Consider the following 26,694-nt stretch of genomic DNA (forward strand, 5'->3'; position numbering starts at 1 on the left):
TATAATTGGATTCCAGAAATGCATACATACATGTATGTGCATGTGTATGTATGTGTGCTTCTGAGAGCTGGTTTGTATAAGTACAAGTTTCTGTATCTCATAATGATATCACTGAAGTGCTCTGCCAATAGAGTCAGGATGCATGTTAATTTTTGTTGCATTTTTCAGGAGTTCAGGGCACCCTCAAGACTTTCAAAGTCAATGAATGATTTTTTTTTAAGTGTATGTAATAATATGGGAAAATGTGGCAGCCATTTCTGCACAAAGCGAACTTCCTAAACCAGCAATGCAGTGAATGACCAGTTAAGGGATCTAGGAAGACTTTAGAACATGCTCTTCAGAAAATTGTGAGAGTGTCTCTGGAGTGAAGGTACTGCCACAGCCACGAACCCTCACCACTGTTTATTTTGTGCCTTATAAGTATGGCCAGAAAAGTACAGCAGAAAGCATAGTTTAATTTTGACACACAGTGTGAGTACTTGGGGTTCAATGAGCAAAAGAAAATCCACTTCTATGAAATGGCTTGACTGGAGAACAAGCACTGTGAATTTCAGAGTAAGACTTGTGTTTATATAGCGCCTTTCAAACTGCCAGTGAAGTGCTTTCGAAGTGTAGGCACTTTTGTCATGTAGATGAATAGGTTGTTAGGTTGCGTAGAGCAAGCCCCCACAAGTAGTGTTGTGATAATGACCAGATCATTTGTTTTAGTGAGGTTGATTGGAGAAGAAATATTGACCAGAATACCAGCAAGAAATTATTTCTTCAAAGAATGGTATGGAATCTTCTGTGTCATTCAGAGAGGGAGATAGGACTGAGGTTTAATATCTCTTCCAAAAGGTAGGATCTCCAAGATCATAGAACTCCCTCACCCAGAATATCAGTCTAGACCAGGGATTGGCGATCCTTTTATTATGAAGAGCCTTTTAAAAAAAAGTTTAATATAAAGTCTATTGAGAGTTGCAATACAAAAATTCAGTACTTCGTAATCAGTTATATTGGCAAATTACTAAGTGTTTCTGGTAAAATACATACAGTCATTGTATATTTAAAAAATACACTTATTAAATTTACAGTTTGGCATAAAAAATAAATAAAAATCAATCTAACATTAAATTATCGCTTTTTAAAACCATTTTTATTATAACTTTATCAATAAAATCATCTTTAAAACAAACAGTAAGATGTAGAGAATTAAGACAATTGTTTTGGCTGTTGATTCTTGTAATTTCAGTTATTTCTATTAATTCACGGGATGTGGGTGTCGCTGGCTACGCCAGCATTTATTGCCTGTCCTGAATTGCTCAGAAGGCAGTTAAAAGTCAACCACATTGCTGTGGGTCACATGTAGGCCAGACCAGGTAAGGACAGCAGATTTTCTTCCTTAAAGGACATCAGTGATTAAAAATATACCTTGTATAAGCACATTCAGAATATTGTTTTTACTGTGGTGTCAGCCATAGTAAAAACAACAATGGTTTTAAATGTAAAAACCTGTGCAATGAACCAAAACTATAACTCCGTGACTCCATTATCATGACCATAGCATAGCTAAACCACTCAAACTGGTTCATTTAGAGCACAATGATTTTTTTTTTGTCAACATGATCATCTGAAACTAAAAGGTGCAGCCCAATTATTAAACCTTTATCCTCAGAATAATTCTACGGTTCATACTTTTCTTGCTGCATTTTATTTTAGGCTTTCGTCATGTGGATGCAATCTAGACTGGGAGCTGCAGTGATGTTAAAGAGACACTTGTGCATCTGGACCCACTGATTTCAGACCCCTCATCTCAATTGTGTCCAAATATCTGGGTCACTAGGTCCTGCAATCATCTGATTATGGGGTGAGAGTGCTCCCTGCTGAGCCAAGTCTGTCCTCCAGCTAAAAGAGAGAAACATTCACCATTGTGCTCAGCTGCTGAAGAAGTCACAAATTCACGCAATTGAGAAACAACTTTCCTGAGACTTTCTTTTCACATCAGCCATGGCTGAGAAGGCAGCACTCTTACCTAAATTGAAATGCAAAATGCTTGTTAGATCTCAGCTTGTTAGATCTGGAGTCTTATGTAGGAAGGATGTGAATGAATTGGAGAGAGTGCAGAAGCAGTTTGCAAGAATGGTTCTAGGATGAGGAACCTCAGTTATGAAAATCGGTTGAAGACATTGAGACTGTTGAGAGAAGAAAGTTTAAGAGGCGATTTGATGAAGGCTTTTAAAACCATGAAGAGGCTGGATAGAATAGATAGAAAGAAAATGTTCCTGATTGTAAAAGGAACAAAAGGGCATAGATTTAAAGTGTTCTGCAAAAGAAGCGAGGGCAAAATGAGGAAAAACCTTTTCACTCAGTAAAGATTACAGAAAGTTAGGTAGGAATTTAGAAAGGAGGTCCTCGAGAATAGTAATATCTGGATTATCCCAGTGCTATGAACTAATGAGGACAGGAATAGGAGGATAGAGCAGATGAATGCATGACGGAGGAGCTGGTGTATGGGAGAAAGATTCACATTTTTTGGATCAGTGGAATCTTTTTTGGGGTAGAAGTGACCTGTACAAGAAGGACAGATTGCACCTAAATTGGAAGGGGACTAATATAGTGGCAGGGAGATTTGCTAGAGCTGTTCAGGAGGATTTCAACTAGTAAGGTGAGGGGGTGGTGGGACTCAGGGAGATAGTGAGGAAAGAGATCAATCTGAGACTGGTACAGTTGAGAACAGAAGCGAGTCAAACAGTAAGGGCAGACAGGCAGGGACAAAGCAGAGAACAAGGTAGGACTGATAAATTCAACTGCATTTATTTCACTGCAAGGGGCCTAACAGGAAGGCAGATGAACTCAGGGCATGGTTAGGAACATTGGACTGGGATATCATGGCAATTATAGAAACATGGCTCAGGGATGGACAGGATTGGCATCTTAATGTTCCAGGATACAAATGCTACAGGAAGGATAGAAAGGGTGGTAAGAGAGGAGGGGGAGTGGCATTTTTGATAAGGGATAGCATTACAACTGTGCTGAGGGAGGATATTCCTGGAAATACATCCAAGTTATTTGATGGAACTGAGAAATAAGAAAGGGATGATCACCTTATTGGGATTGTATTATAGACCCCCTAATAGTCAGAGGGAAATAGAGAAACAAATTTGTAAGAAGATCTCAGTTATCTATAAGAATAGTAGGGTGGTTACGGTAGGGGATTTTAACTTTCCAAATATAGACTGGGCCTGCCATAGTGTTAAAGATTTAAATGGAGAGGAATTTGTTAAGTGTGTACAAGAAAAGTTTCTGATTCAGTAGGTGGATGTACCTACTAGAGAAGGTGCAAATCTTGACCTACTCTTGGGAAATAAGGCACGGTGGCACAGTGGTTAGCACTGCTGCTTCACAGCGCCAAAGACCCGGGTTCAATTCCCGCCTCAGGCGACTGACTGTGTGGAGTTTGCACATTCTCCCTGTGTCTGCGTGGGTTTTCTCCGGGTGCTCCGGTTTCCTCCCACAGTCCAAAGATGTGCAGGTTAGATGAACTAGCCATGCTAAATTGCCTGTAGTGTTAGGTGAAAAGGTAAATGTAGGGGAATGGGTCTGGGTGGGTTGCACTTCGGCGTGTCGGTGTGGACTTATTGGTCCGAAGGGCCTGTTTCCACACTGTAAGTAATCTAAACTTTCAAAAGTTGATTGAGGGCTAATGTTCGCACATAAAGGGACGGCTGGAACATGGGAAGCCTTCAGAAATGAGATAACGAGAGTCCAGAGAAAGTATATTCCTGTTGAAGGGCTTTTGCCCGAAACGTCGATTTTGCCTGTCCTCGGATGCTGCCTGAATTGCTGTGCTCTTCCAGCACCACTAATCCAGAATCTGGTTTCCAGCATCTGCAGTCATTGTTTTTACCAGGGTAAAAAGGAAGGCTGGTAGGTATAGGGAATATTGGATGACTAAAGAAATTAAGGGTTTGGTTAGGAAAAAGAAGGAAGCATATGTCAGGTAAAGACAGGATAGATTGAGTGAATCCTTAGAAGAGTATAAAGGCAGTAGGAGTATACTGAAGAGGGAAATCAGTAGGACAAAAAGGGAACATGAGATAGCTTTGGCAAACAGAGTTAAGGAGAATGCAAAGGGTTTTTACAAATACATTAAGGACAAGAGGGTAACTAGGGAGAGAATAGGGCCTGTCAAATAGGGGAGATACTAAACAAGTATTTTGCATCAGTATTTACTGTGGAAAAGGACATGGAAGATGTAGAATGTAGGGAAATAGATGGTGACATCTTGAAAAATGTCCATATTACAGAGGAGGAAGTGCTGGATGTCTTGAAATGTGTAAAGGTGGATAAATCCCCAGGACCTGATCAGGTGTACCTTAGAACTCTGTGGGAAGCTAGGGAAGTGATTGCTGGGCCCCTTGCTGAGATATTTGTATCATCACAGGTGAGGTGCCCGGAAGACTGGAGGTTGACTAACATGGTGCCACTGTTTAAGAAAGGTGCTAAGAACAAGCCAGGGAACTATAGACCAGTGAGCCTGACGTCAGTGGTGGGCAAATTGTTGGAGAGAATCCTGAGGGACAGGATGTACATGTATTTGGAAAGGCAAGGATTGATTAGGGATAGTCAACATGGCTTTGTGCCTGGGAAATCATATCTCACAAACTTGATTGAGTTTTTTGAAGAAGTAACAAAGAGGATTGATGAGGGCAGAGCAGTAGGTGTGATCTATATGGACTTCAGTAAGGCGTTCGACAAGGTTCCCCAAGGGAGACTGGTTAGCAAGGTTAGATCTCATGGAATACAGGGAGAACTAGCCATTTGGATATGGAATTGGCTGAAAGGTAGAAGACAGAGGATGGTGGAGGGTTGTTTTTCAGACGGGAGGCCTGTGACCAGTGGAGTGCCATGAGGATCGGTGCTGAGTCCACTTCTTTTCATCATTTATATAAATGATTTGGATGTGAGCATAAAAGGTATAGTTAGTAAGTTTGCAAATGACTCCAAAATTGGAGGTGTAGTGGACAGCAAAGAAGATTACCTCAGATTATAACGGGATCTTAATCAGATGGGCCAATGGGCTGAGAAGTGGCAGATGGAGTTTAATTCAGATAAATGCGAGGTGCTGCATTTTAGATTAGATTAGATTAGATTACATTACAGTGTGGAAACAGGCCCTTCGGGCCAACAAGTCCACACCGACCCGCCGAAGCGAAACCCACCCATACCCCTACATTTACCCCTTACCTAACACTACGGGCAATTTAGCATGGCCAATTCACCTGACCCTGCACATCTTTGGACTGTGGGAGGAAACCGGAGCATCCGGAGGAAACCCACGCAGACACGGGGAGAACGTGCAAACTCCACACAGTCAGTCGCCTGAGGCGGGAATTGAACCCGGGTCTCAGGCGCTGTGAGGCAGCAGTGCTAACCACTGTGCCACCGTGCCACCCACGATTTTAGGAAAGCAAATCTTAGCAGGATGTATAACTTAATGGTAAGGTCCTAGGGAGTGTTGCTGAACAAAGACATCTTGGAGCACAGGCTCATAGCTCCTTGAAAGTGGAGTCGCAGGTAGATAGGGTAGTGAAGAAGGCATTTGGTATGCTTTCTTTTATTGGTCAGAGTATTGAGCACAGGAGTTGGGAGGTCACATTGCGACTCTATTGGACATTGGTTAGGTCACTGTTGGAATATTGCACGAATTCTAGTCTCTTTCCTATCGGAAAGATGTTGTGAAACTTGAAAGGGTTCAGAAAAGATTTACAAGGATGTTACTAGGGTTGGAGGGTTTGAGCTATAGAGAGAGGCTGAACAGGCTGGGGCTGTTTTCCCTGGAGCATCGGAGGCTGAGGGATGATCTTATAAAGGTTTACAAAACTATGAGGGGTATGGATTGGATAAATAGACAAAGTCTTTTCCCTGGGGTGGGGGAGTCTAAAACTAGAGGGCATAGATTTAGGGTGAGAGGGGAAAGATATAAAAGAGACCTAAGGGGCAATGTTTTCACGCAGAGGGTGGTATGTGTATGGAATGAGTTGCCAGAGGAAGTGGTGGAGGCTAATACAATTGCAACATTTAAAAGGCATTTGGATGGATATATGAATAGGAAGGGTTTGGAGGGATATGGGCCGGGTGCTGGCAGGTGGAACTAGATTGGGTTGGGAATTCGGTCAGCATGGACAGGTTGAACCAAGGGTTTGTTTGCGTTCTGTACATCTCTATGACTCTATAAGTAATTAGGGTCTGAAAATCACTGCCCAGAAGTGTGCCAGAGACTAGTTCAATTGAGGCATTCGGAAAAACATTGGATGATTATTTGGATAAAAGAAATAATGTGCAAGGGTGTGGAGAAGAAGCAGGAGATTGGCATGAGGGGAATGATGTTCCTTTAACGAGCTGGGGGCAGGCACAATTGGCTGAGTGGCCTCATTCTATGCTGCAATGCTTCTGCAATTCTGAGATGATCTGGTCAGCAGCACACTGCTTTTTGTGAGACCTTGCTGTGTGCCAATTGATTGCCATGGTTCTTCGTGTTACCGCTAAGATGAAAAATGCCTGTTAACATGAAATTGTCTTTAAGTTGTTTAGGATGTTAATGGGATGCAGACAGTCCAATTGCAGCATTGGTGAAATGTTAAATAGCCAAGTGCTTTATTGAATTGAATGTGTTTTTCTTACTCTCTTGACTCAGCCAAACACCGCTGGACTGTTTGAATTGCTGGTGGGTGGTTTCTTCTATTGCCTTGGAATGTTGTTCTTCAAGAGCGATGGTCGGATTCCATTTGCACATGCAATCTGGCACCTCTTTGTGGCGATCGGAGCAGGCGTCCACTACTATGCCATCTGGAGGTATCTGTACCGTCCGGCCATGTTGGAAATGAGGACTTCCAAGTGATCCGATTTCAATTTCTGAGGAAATAGTGCACAAAGTGATCAAAAAGGAAAAGAATGCAGCAGACAAAATGGCTCAAGAACATTACAGGGATCTCAACGTCATGATATAAAGGTGTAAAAATGAAAACCAGATACTCCAGGATCTGCTGTAAGTCTTTTAGCACTGAATCACCAATTCAAAGGCCAGTATTAAACACAAAGATGCACATGTGTGCACATACACATGCATTCAGACACAAACATACACATACGCACACAATAACACAAACAAGTACACATAACAGATACAGATATATACACGCAACAAATACACGGACACAAATGCACACACAGACATTCCGTCACTATAGAATGGACTAGCATTTATAGCTGCACCATAATTTTTCATTAACCATGGAGTTTTATAGTCATATTTCTCCCCAAAAAAACTTGAATTCTTATTAGCGGTGTATATTTGCCGGATGCGGTTACACCTTACTAGTTAATTTTTCTGTGAAAAGTACAAGTAAAAATCGTGTTTTCTAGAACTTTCTTTATTAACCTGTGAACCAGGTAACAGGCTGGATTTTACCAGAAATTGGCACAGTTGATAATCTGTTGCATTGTCTTAACTATTTTATGCAGCTGTCAGATTTGGGGACATCTACTTAACTACTGATTTACACAATTATAACACAGGGACAAAGACAGGGTACAAATAGATCTTATGACACTCCATTTCTAGGATAATGATAAACCTTGTGCTCTGAAGGGTTTCGAACATACTGACCTTAGGTGATGCAGGCATTCCAAGTCACTTAGAGAAGGCAGGAGCCCCTTCACCTATTCTATTGAGAGGTCTAAAGCCCATTTAATGAACACTCAACAAAAATGGACAGTGTGGGGGCACAGGCCTGTACCACTGAGGGTTTGATGGGATTGCTGCAGCCTTGTTAATAACTGCTGGGAAAAAGTGTTACTTATTTTTGTGCAGGGTAGCAGTGCTCTTCCCAGCCTCAGATCACTCCCTTGGGTCACTGCCCTCTCAAAATCTCAATGCCCCCAGCCCACTTGTCCCTTTCCTCCTCTTTATCCCCCTTCTCTCGCTTTCACTCTCCAGGTCACCTTAAAGCCACACGTAGCCTAAATTGGATTTGACCACCATTGAGCCGGTCACTCCTCCAGAGGCAGTAGAAATGAGGCCAGAGGTCCAATTTCAAGCCAGCTTTCACCCTGCTAGCCACAGTGAATTTTTAGTCTAGAGTTTTAAAGGCAAAAGACCATTTTCTAGAGCTTTTCTATAGCTTACTAATTCATATCTTCTCCCCTCTTGAGGGTATTTCTGTGGAAGCTTTCTAGTCCCTTACCTCTGTGACCAGTCTCTATAGGTTAGCTGGCTATTGAGGGCATCACAGTTGAGGCTCTGTGCAGGGGTTGGTGGACAGCAATGTGGTGGGTTTTTTTTATTATTCCAGGGACACTACAGCCATTAGTCCTATCCATACAGCCATGGACCTCGCCAGATCAGGGATTCAGCGAAGGAGCTGCCTGTGTTCAGCTCAGTGTTGAGCAGTGCCTTGACACATCAGTCCACCAGGGGGAGCCTTGCTTTCTTTCCTATCACATACAGAAGGCAGGACTTTTAAATTACATCTTTTTATGAGTTCTGCCTAACTTAAGAACAGTGTATCTAAAAATATCTGCAGCACAGTAAAATCGATCCAATTAAATTTCCACATGTGAAAAATGGGTGAGTTCATGTATGTAGACAGCACTGCCTTTTAAACAAGCGGTATTAGGTTCCAGAGTCTTGCTCATTCAAATGCATACAGTTAAATACAATTATTTCCCAAAGATACTTAAACACCTCCTAATTTAAAAGGGGGCTATTATCTGCTCTGACTGACTATTACACTGGGTTGTAACTGATTACATTTTGCACTCTGTAAAAACTTTAAGAGATTTGAGGCCTTGCTAAAACCCTTTGTGAACCAGAGATCTTTTGGGGTAAATCTTAAGCTCATCACAACTAAATAAGGAGTCACCTTTTGTCTCAATACAGAGCTTCACTGGGACTAAGGACAGGTCAGGGAATGGGGTGTAGAGTGTTACAGACCACTATCTTGAACGTGCTTGCTGCTGGACATTGACTAGTGGAGGAGATTTCTCAAAGTTTCATTGGTGTTACTCTGGTGTTCAATTAAAATAGTTTGATGCACTTTTTAAAGGGCAGCAATAGAGCTTAAACAGGTTAAAAGAGAATTATTGTAATCAAGAACAAATATTTAGTACTATCCATAGATCCTATCAATCCTCTTCCATCACGACCACTAATTGACACCAATATTACACCTCCTGACCTTGTTCCTTTCTCAGTCAGTAGCTGCTAAAACTTTGACCATGTCTGTGTTTCCTCGAAGCTTAATTGCTCCAATATTCCTTCATTTTATCAACTGCAACTTGTCCGAAACCCTGCTGCACATACCCTATCTTGGGCTAACTTCTGATTGCCCATCACCTTATTCTCATGGATGCTGCTACTCTATCTTTCAAATTAAAATCCTTGTGTTTAAATCCCTCCAGGGCTTTGCCTGCCCCAGCATCTCTATGACTGCTGCTAGCCTTTTGGCCAGTCATTGCTTAATATTTCCTTTGCTGGGATTCTTTTCATGTTAAGTTTGCTTATGTCTCTGTGAAGTGCCTTCGGACATTTAAAGGCGTGATGACAGTGTGGTTTATTGTTGATATTGTGAAGACCCTGAGTTACCAGATGATCCCCTTCTAGCATTAGGATGATACTAAGAAATCTTTTTATCTTCTGCTTGAAAATGCAAACAGTGGAGGGGCTGTCTGTCTGGGAGGGCAGAGGTGCTGGGAGTGTGACTGCTCCTAAGCACCCGTCAAATAAAGCATACACATTAACTCAAGATTTTTTTCTCAAACAGACATTTTGGGCCAGATCAGAGGACTGTTCTTGTTGGTGGTTATCCTGTTCCGGCATGTTATGACATACCTCCAGGGGCAGGTGGGATTTGAACCTGTGCCTCCTGTGTGAGAGGTAGGGATTAACCACTGCAGCACAAGAATCTAATATGGTGACCCCAATGTTGATTAAGATGAATACAGAATGGCATACACCATTTGTGAAATATTTGCTATCTCTGGTCCATTTCTATAAAGGGTTTTCCTTGTTTTGCCTCGTTGTTCTTACATAGCTTAGACCTGTCACTAATCAAAAAGATAGACAGTCAACAGATAGACTCAGGTGTGCCAAAGCACCATATTGTAATGCAGCTCACAGTTATCAGAAATCAAAGAGAAATGTAAGAACACTTGAGGGGAATTTAGGTCACATGCTCCGAAATGTTAGTGAGAAAAAGTGTTTGCATTTTACAAATAGCCATGCAATAGACAGGATCAGTCTGTCATGCTGCACTGATGGTCTATTTATACCATCACTTGCACATGAAAATATTCCCAATTTCGAATACGCTCCAGCTTACAACTGGCAGTCTGCGACCTTCAGACAAAATCCTGTCTCAATCACAGACTACCTTTTGGCTGAATCCAGGGTGACAGAAAGATCTTGAGTATATCTAACACCTTTCACAACCTCAGTGGACCAAAGCTTTTAAAGCCCATTGAATAGTTTGAAGCTTAGGCTCAGTTGTAAAATTGGACACACAGCAGCCAAATTCTACAAATATAAATATACTAAAGACCGGATGATTTTTAAAAACGGATTTACTTTTGTTAATCGATTGAGGGATAGATATTAACCAGGACACAAAGGAGAACTGACTTGCTCTTCTTCTAAATAGTACTGTTTCATGAAAACCTGTACATTCACTTGACATCCACCTCAAAGACAATAACACCAAGAGTGCAACATTCCCTCAGGACTGCAGTAGCCTCAGTTTTGTGTTTATGTTTCTAAAGTGAGACCCGCACCCATAACCTTCTGACTTAAAGGGAAGAGTGTTCTTAATTAAGACATGCTGACTGCTGTCTTATACCTGCCAAGAGTGTGGTATAAACAGGCATTGGTCACTTGTTTACAGCAATCCAGTCAGTAAAATATCTGTAAACCACAGAATCTACCACACAGAAAGAAGCCATCGTGCTGTGTTGACTCTTTGGAAGGGCTCTCTAATTAGTTTCACTCCTCAATTCGTTCCTCATAGCCCTTTTTAGGTGTATGCCCAATTTCCTTGAGAAACCTATTATTAAATCTGCTGTCACCACCTTTTCAGGCAGTGCCTTCCAGATCATAACTAATTGATGCATCAAAAAATCCTCCTTCTCTTCTCTCTGGTCCTTTTGCCACTTATGTTAAATCTGCCTTTTCTGATTAATGTTCCTCCTGTAAAAGGAAATAGTCTTTCCATCTGTAGTTATTAATTTCTATAAAATCTCCCATCACCTTCCCTGCCTGCCTTAAGAAGAACAGTCCTGGCTTCTCTACTAACTTTCTACTTATTTTTTTTTGTCTGGTGCTGTTGTATTAAACAACTGATGTCTCAATGATTTCAGTTATGTAATCAGGATTTATTGTTTTTTTTTAATTAATCAAACCCTTCTGGGTTCCCATTAAACATCATTGATAATGAGCATTTTGATTTAGAATTGAGGCCTGGTTTATCCAAAGTATTGGTTACGTAGTGTTGATCTATTCAGTGTTTTGTAAAATTCCCTTTAGAATCACACTGGTTCATTTCTTAAGTGTTAAATTTTTCTGTACAATGTTTTAATGCATTCATTAAACCACTTAAAATAAACAGGTTAATGACTTCATTGAAGTAAAACAGAGATGTGTAATATGAATACTGTACTCACAGGGGAAATTAAACTTCTGTCTTTTACTTGTGTAGTTCATTTTACTTCTTTTATATAAAAGAAGCAAGAAATTTCAGAGCTCTGTATCTGGTTCAGAGGGAAACAAAATTAATTTTCCTGTGTATCCAAGTTTCTGACAAATCAGTCACGAACATTACCTTTTCTTTCAAAGATGTGGTTATTTTTTTTCACTGAACTCCCCCATGTTAATTTTGTCCTGCTTGCTTGGAGTTCTTTATCCTGGTTTGCCAAGTGAGCAAAAACATCCTCTGAGCCAGTATCACAGTGATTAGTAAATCCTGCACTGAGGTGCCAAAACCCAACCTTGTCCCTGAAAAAGGTAGAGTTGAGAGACAATACAAAATCATAACGTGGAGCCGTTTGGATCTGAGTCACCCACGAGTGACACTTTACACTTTATGGTGATGCATTAGATTATTTAACAATGGGAAAGTCTATTTGGCTCCAAGTGCCAGTCCCTCTTGTTTGATAGGTCAATTCCACATTCACACCATGGGATCTCTCAAAACCTTCTCTCCAGAGAAGCAAATAGCTCCCACTTTATTTGGTCCAATTCAGTGACCATAGCAGATAAAATATTTCACAATCTATTCTCCTTTGGGTGTAAAACTTCCTACCAGCATGCTTCTTACTCTTTAACATCCTTAACTGGATCTTGTGCCTCCCGATATTTAATTGTTTACATCCCAGTGAACAAATTGCTTTGATGAAGCTGTCAAATTAAGTTGCTATGAAGCTTTGAATGTAAAAGGTCTCCTGTGACATCTCATCTGACTAGATTCAATATTTCTATCATCACCTTGACTACATTGTTTCTGTGATACTGCATATTCATTCTGGAAGAATCACAACTAGTTATAATTTGTCTTATTTTACTGATTATCTAAAAATGTCACCATGCTTAAAGAGTGAGAGCACCTATCTTTGCGAAGACCTGGCGAGGCTTATGCAAAAAATGCACAGATAATGCATGTTAAAAAGAAATTGCAATGTACTTTCCTTAAAATAGTGTCATTACATATTGTTGGGATTTAAATAATGTTTGTACAGAATTCATGCAGCCCCATGTTACCAAATTGCACATTGAACTGTGGCAAAAGAAAATGTGAGAAGGAATAGCCTGTAAGTCACCCTGTGCAGAATTGAGAGTGATCAGCTCATAAATGCATCATGGGAATCTTAGCCCAAGAAGGGAGATCACCATAATGTATTGGTAATGTCAAGGCCAGCCAAGTCCAGAAAAAAGGTGAATGAAGGGACACAGTCATTGTGTTACTCACTTCAGGAACTTCTAACCGTGCTGCCTATAACTTGGACTAATCTTCAGTCTCTGCTTTTTACTATTTTGTACTGTCTACAAGAGGGTAGTGTTGAATTTTAACTTTGCATGGTTTGAGTCAAATGAAACTTTGATACTGACTTTGGATCTGACTAAAACGTAAGAAGTTAATGTTTTCTGTAGCTATATGTGTCTGTGCTTTGGTAACGAGTATTTTATAGTCAAGATAATTTATGGTTCTTGTAATAGTTATTCCTAATGTCATATGGAGATTAAACTTCAATACCTCACTAATTTCAAGCATTGTGTTTTCGTTTGAAGGGAGCAAAATGTTTTTTACAGGTTTGTATGAAGAATTCTATGCCTTTGCGACATTTTAATTACATTAAAGGGGCTATATAAATGAAAGATATTGTTGAATGTTCTTTCACAGTTGGAACAGGTCTGTGGGAATAGACCTGATGTGCAGACCAAGGGATAATTGGGATTTTGAGTCATGGTATAAACCTTTAACCCTCAGGGCAGAAACAGGAAGAAACCTGGTGTGGAGACCACTCCACACCAATGTGCAGGAAATGGTAATATCAGGGTCATTTAATCAATCTGTTATGGGTACCCAACACCTTTGTCCTTCTACAGAAAGTAAACTACTCGCTCATCAAGAGTAGATTTGATAATAATGATGATACAAAGCTGTTTCTTGACTCATTGGTGGAATAGTTCTCCAGGGTGTGGGCGGCAGTTCTTGAGAATGTTAGTGAGGAGGACTTTGGTGAAGTGATTGGTGGAGTGAATTGGGCAGGTGTGATTTCATCATATCCTGTTTCAATGCCAAGCTCACCGCTGAATGTTATATCAAATTTCTGCTGGCTTTACTTTCTAGCAGTTTAGAGTCAACCGTGTTGGTATGGGACTGAAGTGCACTGAATCAGCCTCAACTCACAACCAATGTGAAATGTTTCTTGTTTTTATATTGGAAAAGAGTATCTCACCATTTCCAAGGTAAAACCTTACCCTCCTACAATAAATAGTGGCAAGACCATTAATGAAAAGTAAGATAATGTGCATTAAAAACATAAAGAACCAGAAAAACACAGCAGTTCTGGCAGTATATTTGCAGCCAGTAAAATGGGGTTAGCCGTACAATGCTGAAGAGTCCTTGCTGTTTTTAATTTTAAAAGTTTTATTCTTTTACCAATTTTGGTTTGGAGCTGTGAATTGGGAACTGTGTGCTAAAAATGACTTCTGGATTGTGGGTATGAAAGGCAAACAGACCCGACAAGCTTTTGTTTGTTTGTGAGGACAGGCCTGCAAGTTAATTGCAGGTTGGTTCCTGATCAGAAGTTTTTTCAGACTCTTTGTCACCAAAGAAGAAATGTTTAAACATTTAGCAGAAATGGGCTATTAACAAGGTGGGAACCTGGGGTGACATGGTGGCTCAGTGGTTAGCACTGCTGCCTCACAGCGCCAGGGACCTGGGTTTGATTCCCGCTTCGGGCGACTGTGTGGAGTTTGCACATTTTCCTTGTGTCTGCGTGGGTTTCCTCCGGGTGCTACAGTTTCCTCCCATAATCGAAAGATGTGCAGGTCAGGTGAATTGGCCATGCTAAATTGCCCATAGTGATAGGTGTATTAGTCAGGGGTAAATATAGGGTAGGGGAAATGAGTCTGGGTGGGTTACTCTTCAGAGGGTCAGTATGGACATGTTGGGCTGAAGGGCCTGTTTCCATACAGTAGGGAATCTAATCTAATTGAATTGGTTCCAGCAGCTCAAGCAGATGTTGAATGGTAACTCACACAGGAGACAGTCAGGGAGTGGTCTGAGTTTAAATTGGGTTTTGGAATTCTGTGAGAGTTTTCTAAGAGAGAAAATGTCTGATTGGTAGAGCATAAAATGGTAGAGCATAAAAATTCTCTGCTTAACCTCTCATGAGCAGCTTTTGGAAGCTCACATAATAGAAAACTAAGTTAGAAGTATTACTGCCTTTATCTGAGTGAAGTGTAAAGGTGACCCAGATTGACATTTTAAGAAAGTCAACCAAGAAATCATTATCTATGCCGGTGGAACCACACATTGAGAAAATCACTTAAGTAATCTGGCCAGTTTTGTTATTTTCTTTTATTTATCCTCTATGTTTGTCTTCTGTCTGTTTTGTGAATGGGCTGAAAACAATTTTTTGGGTTTTTTTTAATAGGCATTTTTGTTGAAAAAAGAAAATTTTAAAGATTTTTTTACAAAATTACAAAAATAATACTTTACAATATAATAACAGCAGCAATATAAAATTAAATAAATAAAAAACACGGAAAAAAACCCAACTAATTACTAATCTATTCTACAAACAACCAAAACACAGGGTATCAAATATTACTAACAATAAACAACAAAGTAATTAAATAACTAGATACATGCTCAAAATAGATTTACATCAAGTCATAACCGAACCTGTATTTATACAGGATTCCTCCTCCCAGGGGCCCCCGAACCAGCCAGAATCATTACCACAGCTAAACAAAAGCCCTGAATAATATGGCTGAAATATCTGTGTCGATGTAGTTCAAAAAGGGCTGTCATGTTTTATAAAATAATTCCATTTTTTGGTGTACCATATTCGTGAGGAGGTCAAGGGGGATATATTCCATGATTATCCTGTGCCAGTTTGAAAGTCCTGGAGGGCCTTTGGATATCCAATTCACTAAAATATTTTTCCTTGCACAAAAGGAGAGCATAGCAAATAATTTCCTCCTGTATACATTCAGGGAGGGAAAATTTGGAGAGCCCAAAATTAGGGACATTGGATCCGATCTAATCTTCATACCCAAAATCTCTGTTAAGGCATTTGCTACCCTATCCCAATACCTACGGATCTTATGGCATGTCTACGGGCAGTGCGTGAGAGTGTCAACTTTTATTTTACATTTCGGACACATTGGGGATGCTCCTGCCTTGAATTTTGCAAGTCATTCAGGTGCCATGAAGTACCTTGTGGAGCCTTGTGGAGTATCTTTAATTGAATACCTTGAGTTCTGTTACAGGTTGAGATCTTTCTGGCATTTTCCCAGGCATCCTCCCACATTTCCAAAGAGATTTCTAAACCTAATTCTTGATTCCGGGTTTTATATAGTCGTTCCACATCCTTCGAGACCTTATTGTATAGTGAGTGATAAAGAGTACTGACCGAGGGTGACCCCATCGGCCATAGCACTCTCCTTTCCTTATCCAATTTGTAGGATTGACTATCAGTGTGGTCTTCTTTTGTATGAAATCTCGTATTTGAAAATACTGAAAGAGGTCCTTGTTAGGCAGTCCAAACTTCAGGTGCAGCTGCTCAAAGGACATCATAACCTCCCATCGAACAGGTCTCCCAAGCAGGAGATACCTCTGGACTCCCAAGTTTTAAATGTAGCATCTGTCAACCCTGGCTGAAATCCCGCTGCTTCCACTATAGGGGTATAAGGCGAGGTTTTTTGCAGATTACCCTCATCTTGTTGCATTGTCCTTCAGGCTTTAATTGTATTTAGTACAATTGGAATTTTACAATAGTCCATAATAGCTCTCATTTTGTCCATAAATAATAGATTGATGAGGGGACATTTTGCTTGGGAGGTCTCAATATCTAACCAGATTGATTGGGGGTCACAAGAGACATAAGATAATAAGGAGCTCAATTGGTACCTCCTGAAATCTGGAAAGTCCAATCCTCCCCTTGCTTGTGCAAGCTGCAGCTTTTCTAATTTGATAAGGGGCCGTCTATGATTCCAAATAAAGGAGCCGAGCCAACCATAAAGCTTACACAGCGCCTGTCTCGGCAGTATCAAGGGGAGCATTTTCATAGGATATAGAAGACGAGATAGGATATTCATCTTAACTAAGGCCACTCTGCCTAGCCATGATATTGGGAGATCTCCCCAGCGTTGAAGGTCCTGCCTTATTTTCTCTAATAAGTGTACGTAATTGGCTTTATATAGCTGACCAAATACTGGAGTGATAAAAATACCGAAGTACAGAAAACCTTCAGGTGACCACCAAAAGGGAAAGCAAGATCCATCCATTAAATTAGATATACTGGCAAGGCCTCCCACCAGCATGGCCTCCGATTTCATAAAATTGATTTTGTAACCTGAGAACATACGGAATAAATTGACCACTTGAATTAAGCGGGGGACAGATGTCAAAGGATCACTTAATAAAAAGAGAACATTATCTGCATAAGAGAGTAATTTTGTGCTTGCCTGATCCAACCCTCAGAGCCATTATATTAGGGTCAGTTTGTATAGCTTCAGCTAGTGGTTCAATCACTAGCATAAATAGTAATGGTGAAAGAGGACATCCCTGACGACAGCCCCTGTCAACGCTAAAGCTATCTGAACTTAAACCACTGGTGATCACCATTGCTTTGGGATCATTATATAATACTATAACCCATTTAGTAAAGACCTCTCCAAAACCTTTCCAACATATAAAGAAAGTATGGCCATTCTGCCCAATCAAATGCCTTCTCTGCATCGAGGAAGACAACTAAACCCTGTATTGTTCCCTGTTGACAGGCTTGTATCATAGTTAAGACCCTTCTAATGTTATTAGTTGACCTGCGACCCTTTATAAACCCCGTCTGGTCCTCTTTTAGATTGAATGGTAAAACCCTTTCCAGTCTTAATGCTAACGTTATTGAAAGAATTTTAAAATCCACATTTAACAAGGATAATGGTCTATATAAAGAGCAATCTTCTGGGGCCTTTCCCTTCTTAAGAATGAGAGAATTATTTGCTTCTTTCAACGAAGGCGGGAGGTAGCCCTGACTGTGTGAGTAATTCTACATATCTAAGAGTGGCCCGGCCAGTTCCCCAATAAATTCTTTATAGAACTCAACCAGGAATCCGTCTGGCCCAGACGCTTTGCCACTCTGAAGCTGCCTAACCACGTCCTGTACTTCCTGGGTTGTCAAGGGGACATTCAAGATCGTGGGCAGCACAGTGGTTAGCACTGCTGCCTCACAGCGCCGGAGACCCGGGTTCAATTCCCGCCTCAGGCGACTGACTGTGTGGAGTTTGCACATTCTCCCCGTGTCTGCGTGGGTTTCCTCCGGGTGCTCCGGTTTCCTTGCACAGTCCAAAGATTTGCAGGTCAGGTGAATTGGCCATGCTAAATTGCCCGCAGTGTTAGGTAAGGGGTAAATGTAGGGGTATGGGTGGGTTTCGCTTCGGCGGGGCGGTGTGGACTTGTTGGGCCGAAGGGCCTGTTTCCACACTGTAATGTAATGTAATCTAATCAAACCTACTCTGAGGTTAGGCCCGGAAGGGCCAAATTTTTAAAGAAGGACTCCCATCTTCCCAGTTCTATCCTCACAGTCCTTCGACTTATAAATTCAGAATAGAACTTTCTAAAGGCTGTATTGATCTTTTTACGATCACATGTCGGGGTACCAGCACTTTCTCTAATGGACGTAATGGCTTGGGGAGCCTTTTTCTTTTTGACAATGTACACTAATATCTGCCAGGCTTGTCGCTATATTCAAATAATCTCTGCTTTGCGAATAATATTTCCCTCTTTGCTGTTTGGGTAAGTGTGGTATTCAAGGCTGCCCTAAGGGCTGTGATCCTTTGTAGCTTAGTAATGGAGGGCCTATCAACATACGCTGTCTCAGCTGCCTTCAAGCAGGCACTGTTGCTCTCCCTTTTGTCTATTCCAGGTCGCAGAATATGAGATAATCAAGCCTCGATCATATGCCTTCGTGGTCTCCCACATCATCGAAGGATTACTAGCCGTACTTGAATTAATTTCCCAGAAGGTTTTGAATTCCTGTGAAAAATACTTTATAAATTTGCTATCCTTCAATAAAAAGGATCCATACGCCAATGTCGGGGGCCTATCCCATCATCCTTAGTCTTAACTTCCATATGTATTGCGGCATGATCAGAAAGTTATATTACATATTGTATAGGACAGTATCAAATTCAAAAGGGTCAAGGGGGCAAAAACATATCAATTCTGGTATGGCACTTGTGTGGGTTAGAGTAGAAAGTAAAGTCTCTACCCTGGGGATGAAGACACCTCCACACATCTACTAGTCCTAGCTCCTTGTTCAGACCCGCCAATTGTCTAGATCTCAGAGATATACCCGTAGTGCTCCTAAGTGTCCTATCCATCTCCGGATCAATACTACAGTTAAAATCTCCCCCTATAATTATATGGCAGACCCCAAAAGCCATTAACTTAGAGAACGCTTCCATTACAAATTTAAAAGGGTGTGCCGGGGACAATAAAGATTCAAAATCCCATATTCCTCTCTGTGTATTAGGGCTTTGATCAATATATATTGTTCAGACTCATCTTTGGCTTAACATTTGGAAAGGAAGATTCTTCCGAATAAGAATGGCTCCCCTTGACATTCCAGCTGCACCAGCGAAGCGAATAGCTAGCCATGATCGTCCAGGCAAGCCCAAGACCCCCCAGGAGGAAGAACCCCACCCATAAGACATTGAATAAAGACCACAGAAAATTCACAAATAAAAAACCGCTTTAAAACGTTTAAATCAACACAATTAAGAACTGCTCCTAAATAAAAATAACGGAAAACATATTTGAAAGGAGACTTTCCCCCTTGCTCCCGGGGGCATAACTGCCTATCAATAAACCCACCATAACCTCTCCCACTTGGGCCCTGCCCTCGACCCAGGCATTACAAAATGGATTAAATAAATTCAAGTGTCTTATAAAACAGGAGTTAAAAGTGAGTGACCCACCCCTCCCCCCACACCAACACCTAGGTATGTTTAATAAAAACAATACAAAATAGAAATATATAAAATTACAATCCCAGCAAGTTTTATGCAACTAAGTAAGAAGAAAAAAGAAAACTCCGCTCTGGAAAACACCTCCCCCACAAATCAAATAAGCCGCATGAGCTATTAAAAGGAGACCAAAGAAAGAGTAAAGAGCAAGCCCCCCCTCACCTCCCACTCTCAGGGAAAGATGAGTAAAAGAAAGATGGAGAAAGAAAGAAGGGTAAGCAAATGGGGGGGGAGCAAAATAAAGTTGTTATCCATACAGTTCAAGTCCCGCAGTCTATTCGTGAGAGTCCAAGAATGCTTTTACTTCCTCGAGTGATCCAAAGTTATATTCAGATCCTCCATGGCTGAAGCGCAGCCTTACCCGATATCGCATGGAGTATTGAATATTTAAGTCTCTCAGACACTTCTTCGCCTCATCGAATGCCCTCCTCTTGCAGACCACGACTGGAGAGAAGTCCTGGAATAGCATTATCTTGGAGCCCTTGTATATCATGGCTTGGGGATCCTTCCCCAAGACTCTGGAGGCCTCGAGGAGCATTTGTTTTTCTTTATATTGAAGTCGGACTAGAACCGGGCGGGGCACAGCAACCCGGTGGGCCCACTCTACCCACACCCGACCCAGCTCTGACTCCAACTTCAATAATTGTATCAGCTCTGCAACTCTATTTTCCTCCCACCCATTCAATTTCCTCTTGTAATCATTGACCATAGCCTTTCAAAACCCTCATATACCGCAAATCCCAGGGCCTAACCATTTGCTCCGTAAAAAAAGCTCTTCCGTGCATCCCTCTGCACCGCTTTTCTAAACCTTAAGTCTCTATCCTCTAGTCCTTTCTTACTTTATCATATTTACATTTGTCATCATCTTGAACATCTCTACTAACTGTATCCTCAGTTTCATTTGTTACAAGAAAACAATCCAGTTTCTTCAACCTAAATTAGTAGCTAAATTCCTTCATCTTTAGTAAATCTTCATCGCACCCTCTCTTCCTTTCTGAATCATAGTGACTTTAACAAAATGCCACATGTTTATCATGACCTAACTAAAGTTTTATAAAGTTTTACCATAAATTCCCTGTTTCTTTATTCCATTTTATGAAAAAAGACAAATGGAAAGACTATTAAGGAATAGATGTTGAGAGCTTGACTTCAGGTCATTGTCTAAGCAGGGAGCCATCTCTTTCCAGAGTTAAAGACTGACCATAACCCCTCCTTTGTGTGTGTTAGTGGCCTAAGACAATAATAAAAAAAGAGGAATAGGCCATTTTGCTCCTCAAGCCTGCTCCACCATTCAATAGGATCACGGATGATCCAACATTCCTCATGTCCACTTCCCTTTCCCTGTAATCCTTGATTCCCCTATTGATCAAGCATCTATCTCAGCCTTAAAAGCCCTCACAGCTCTCTGTAGCAATTACTCTGTCAAGCCCTTTAAGAATCCTCAATATTTCAATGAGATCACTTCTCATTCTTCCAAATTCCAATGTGTAGACTCCCAACCTGTTTAACCTTTGCTCCTATGACTATCCCTTCATACCAATGATCATCCTAGTGAACCTTCTCTGAACTGCCGCCAATGAAACAACACTTTTCCTTAAAAAAGGGAACCAAAACTGCTCACAGCAATCCAGATAACCTGACATCTGAATGTCGGGACTAACATGATGTCAATATGTTATGCTTTGACAACAGCCATTAAAACGTCTCTGCACTCCAAGCAAAGAAATGGAAAAGACATTTTGAGTGTTGCCAGTCAGTCACTGTCAGAAGAAACCAGGACAAAGAAATTTTGATTAACATACGAAGGAATGGGGTTAATGAGATAATTATTTCCAACAGGCAGAAAACAATGTACCGAATGGCCTCCTCCGTCTGAATGAAACACGGCAATGAACCAATTTCACCCATAGATGGCGGTGCGGGCCGAAGGGAGAACCCGACCACCTGGACCGCCTGATCTTTCCATCAGCGCCGTGCTGGAGGGAGGACCGGAGCGCTCGGGGAATGTTCGGGCCTTTCCGTCACCGCCCGGCTGGGTGGATGCGGCGTTCGGGGAGTGTTCGGACCTTTCCGTCAGCGCTCGGCTGGTGGGTGGACGGCGGCGTTCGGGGATTTTTCGGGCCTTTCTGTCAGCGCTCGGCTGGGGGGGGGCGGACCGTGACGTTCGGGGAATGTTCGGGCCTTTCCGTCAGCGCTCGGCTGGGGCGGGCGGACCGCGGCGCTCGGGGAATGTTCGGGCCTTTCCGTCAGCGCTCGGCTGGGGCGGGCGGACCGCGGCGCTCGGGGAATGTTCGGGCCTTTCCGTCAGCTCCCGGCTGGTGGAGGGGCCGCGGCGCTCGGGGAATGTTCGGGCCTTTCCGTCAGCGCTCGGGATGCCCGGCTTTGAATCGGTCACCTGGGGGTCTGAGGGAAGGAGAGGCGGGTGGCGGTCGGAATGAACCTGGAGAGACTGAGAAAATAAAACAAAAACCTGCAACGCGCATTTCATTGGGAGGAAAGACAGCAAAAAGACAAGGAAAGAGGTAAGGATGGAGTGTGGGTGGGTGACAGGGGGCAAGAAAGGGGTGAAGCCTCCCCCCCCCCCCCCCACCCCACACACACCCCACACACACACACACACACAAATAAACCCAGGAGAGAAGATAAAGAACAGAAGGTTATTAGAGAGAGGACAAGATGCAAAGTCTGGGTTTAAATAATAAGAGGCTGAAAATAAATGAAGTAGCAGCAGATTTTTTTTTAAATGGGAAGATTGAGGGGGAAAATAAAAAAGGGCAAAGGGGGGGATTTAATAAAAGCTGAAGGGAGGAGGGAGGGAAAAGGAGAAAGTGACAGGAGTGAAAGAAGAGGAAGATGGATAGTTAGAGGAGAATGAAGAGGCTGGAGAGAAATGGCTTGGCCCGTTGCTATGGGAAACCGCCTTTCAAACAGATGGAAATGCGTCTTCAATCTCTCCAAAACTTGCAGAGAAACGAGAGGCAGCCTTTACCCTGCATCTTCAGAGAGAGAGAGGTTTAAAAGTTAATGCCGTATTCTTTGCGGATTTTATGCACTTTTCTGCTGTCTTATTCCCTTTGATTTTACCGCAGACCAATGGGAGAAATCATTTGGAAGGCGCGCAGGGTTTCACTGAAGGGCTGATTTCGTTCAGTTTTCAAGCTGCTTCTATCCCCAAAGTCCTCATTATGTTGCAAAGCTCATTATGCAATATATTCTTGGACAATATTTTGCCTCCTTCCCCCACTTAAACGTGTCGATGTTACTTAATGAAGGGAAGGATAGTTGTGTGCTCATGCATCGCCTCCAGAGAAAGTGATTTTATAGGAACAAGCTATTCACCGCCAAACGCCGAGGTGGCATCTGCAGAAGGTCGGGTCTGCCAGACATTTATTGACAATCCATCTTAAGCCGTTCCCATATGCAACATGATCGCCAAGATCAAATAGTAACAAGTATTGTTCGTTTTCAGCTATGCATTACATAAATGATTGGGGTTACATAATTAAAGGGTTTATTAAGCGTTCAATCAGAGTGGACAAAGTCTGAAAAAAATTATCACTATTATCATTCTTCCAATTTGGCCACAGTTCCAACTGAAGATGCCAGACTTGGGAAGATGAAATAATCAATTTTCAAACTCTTGATTACTATTGATAAATGTTACTGAAAACTCCAGAACGAATGGACAATAGATTAGAACAGGATTAGACTTCCAATTTTATCCCATGATGAAATTGTTAATACTTTATACAGGAATCGTTAGAAAATTGCCAGCACTAAGATGTTGCTAGGACTGAAGGACTTAAGTTATAAGGATAGTCTGGAACATCTTCCCACTGGAGCATAGAAGGTTGAGGCGTGATCTTATAGAGGTTTATAAAATTATGACGTACCAGAAAAGATAAGTAGCAAAGGGCTTTCTCTTGGGTGGGTGAGTTCAAAACTAGGGAGTATATTTTTCAGGTGAAAAGAGGAAGATTTAAAAGAGACCTGAGGGGCAACATTTTCATACAGAGGGTGGTTTGTATGTGGAATGAACTGCCAGAAGAAGTGCAGATACAGGTGCAGGTATAGTTACAACATTTGAAGACATTTGGACAGGTACATGAATTGGAAATATTTGGAGGGATGTAGACAAATGGGACTAGTTTAGTTGGGGAAGCTTGAGATCTAAGGGGCAACTGTTTTACACAGAGGGTGGTATGGAATGAGCTGCCAGCGGAAGTGGTGGAGGCTAGTACAATTGCAACATTTAAAATGCATTTGGATGGGTATATGAATAGGAAGGGTTTTGAGGGAGATGGGCTGGGTGCTGGCAGGCGGGACTAGATTGGGTTGGGATATCTGGTTGGCATGGACAAGTTGGACCGAAGGGTCTGTTTCCATGCTGTACGTCTCTATGACTCTATGACCTATGCCCTCGAGTTCTGGACTCTCCGACCCCAGGGAAAAGACTTTGTCTATTTACCCTATCCATGCCTTTCATAATTTTGTAAACATCTATAGTCACCCCTCAGCCTCCGAAGCTCCATGGAAAACAGCCCCAGCCTGTTCAGCCTCTCCCTGTAGCTCAAATCCTTCAACCCTGGCAACATCCTTGTAAATCTTTTCTGAACTCTTTCAAGTTTCACAACATCTTTCCGATAGGAAGAAGACTAGAATTGCACGCAATATTTCAACAGTGGCCGAACCAATGTCCTGTACAGCCACAACATTAACCTCCCAACTCCTGTACTGAAAAATGTGTTGCTGGAAAAGTGCAACAGGTCAGGCAGCATCAAGGAGCAGGAGAATTGATGTTTCGGGCATAAGCTCTGATCTCCAGCATCTGCAGTCCTCACTTTCTCCCAACTCCTGTACTCAATACTCTGACCAATAAAGGAAAGCATACCAAACGCCGCCTTCACTATCCTATCTACCTGTGACTCCACTTTCAAGGAGCTATGTACCTGCACTCCAATGTCTCTTTGTTCAGCAACACACCCTAGGACCTTAACATTAAGTGTATAAGTCCTGCTAAGATTTGCTTTCCCAAAATGCCGCACCTCACATTTATCTGAATTAAACTCCAGCTATCCTTCTCAGCCCTTTGACCCATCTGGTCAAGATCCTGTTGTAATCTGAGGTAACCCTCTTCGCTGTCCACTACACCTCCAATTTTGGTGTCATCTGCAAACTTACTAACTGTACCTCTTATGCTCGCATCCAAATCATTTATGTAAATGACAAAAAGTAGAGGAGAAAGTGAGGTCTGCAAATGCTGGAGATCAGAGCTGAAAATGTGTTGCTGGAGAAGCGCAGCAGGTCAGGCAGCATCCAGGGAACAGGAGAATCGACGTTTCGGGCATAAGCCCTTCTTCAGGAAAAAGTAGAGGACCCAACACCGATCTTGTGGCACTCCACTGGTCACAGGCCTCCAGTCTGAAAAACAACCCTCCACCACCACCCTCTGTCTTCTACCTTTTGAGCCAGTTCTGTATCCAAATGGCTAGTTCTCCCTGTATTCCATGAGATCTAATCTTGCTAATTAGTCTCCCATGGGGAACCTTGTCGAACACCTTACTGAAGTCCATATGGATCACATCTACCACTTTGCCCTCATCAATCCTCTTTGTTACTTCTTCAAAAAACTCAATCAAGTTTGTGAGACATGATTTCCCATGCACAAAGCCATGTTGACTATCCCTAATCAGTCCTTGCCTTTTCAAATACATGTACATCCTGTCCTTCAGGATTTCCTCCAACAACTTACCCACCACCAATGTCAGGCGCACTGGCTTGTCCTTACCACTCTTCTTAAACAGTGGCACCACGTTAGCCAATCTCCAGTATTCTGGCACCTCACCTGTGTCTATCGATGATACAAATATCTCAGCAAGAGGCTCAGCATTCACTTCTCTAGCTTCCCACAGAGTTCTAGGGTACACCTGATCATGTCCTGGGTATTTATCCACCTTTATGCGTTTCAAGACATCCAACACTTCCTCCTCTGTAATATGGACATTTTGCAAGGTGTCACCATCTATTTCCCTACATTCTATATCTTCCATATCCTTTTCCACAGTAAATTTAGTATCTCCCCCATTTTCTGCAGCTCCACACAAAGGCTGCCTTGCTGATCTTTGAGGGAACCTATTCTCTCCCTAGTTACCCTTTTGTCCTTAATTTATTTGTGAAAACCCTTTGGATTCTGCTTAATTCTATTTGCCAAAGCTATCTCATGTCCCCTTTTTGCCCTCCTGATTTCCCTCTTAAGTATGCTTCTACTGCCTTCATACTCTTCTAAGGATTCACTCAGTCTATCCCATCTATACCTGACATATGCTTCCTTCTTTTTCTTAACCAAACCCTCAATTTTTTTAGTCATCTAGCATTCCCTGTACCTACCAGCCTTTTCTTTCACCTTACCAGGAATATACTTTCTCTGGATTCTCGTTATCTCATTTCTGAAGGCTTTCCAGCCATCCCTTTACTCGCGAACATCTGCCCCCAATCAGCTTTCGAAAGTTGTTGGCCTAATACCGTCTAAATTGACCTGTCTTTATAATCTTTGCACAGTTTGGCTACTGATCCTTTTAGCTTTTGCACATTGGCTGGACACATGCTGCGCCTCAAGTCTCTATGTCTGATAAACATATTTTTGGCCCATTATTCTTTATTCATTGATTAGATACATTTTTGATGATATGTTGGAGTGGAGCCAAGACCACAAATTTCAGAGCTTTATGTGCAGCGACAGAACTAGATCTCACAAGATTTAGGAAAACGTGTGACATAATTTGGGCAACTGCATCAATCAATCAAATCAAATTGATTGGGAATCGTCTATGAAATCTATAAAATTATCTTTGATAACACTGCAGTGCTCATTTGTCTCTATTTCTGTATTTCTTAAGTTTCAGATCTCA

The 26,694-nt window shown here is 41.8% G+C and overlaps 1 protein-coding gene across 3 annotated transcripts in view; it reads left to right on the forward strand.

Annotated features, from left to right (window-relative positions):
* The window catches only part of mmd2a (monocyte to macrophage differentiation-associated 2a), a 119,237-nt gene extending 105,844 nt beyond the window's left edge, over positions 1-13,393 (forward strand). For 2 of the 3 annotated variants that reach the window (XM_043711914.2, XM_043711915.2), the window contains one exon: positions 6,677-13,393. In XM_043711914.2, coding sequence (XP_043567849.1) covers positions 6,677-6,880 — 204 coding nt within the window. In that variant the 3' untranslated portion in view covers positions 6,881-13,393. The remainder of the gene's footprint in view (positions 1-6,676) is intronic. The other variant, XR_015760543.1, reaches the window with a different exon arrangement.
* Positions 13,394-26,694: the final 13,301 nt, after the last annotated feature.

Source organism: Chiloscyllium plagiosum, unplaced genomic scaffold (assembly GCF_037043375.1).
Source record: "Chiloscyllium plagiosum isolate Xiang-an unplaced genomic scaffold, Cpla_swu_hap1 HiC_scaffold_20, whole genome shotgun sequence".
Lineage (NCBI taxonomy): Eukaryota > Metazoa > Chordata > Chondrichthyes > Orectolobiformes > Hemiscylliidae > Chiloscyllium > Chiloscyllium plagiosum.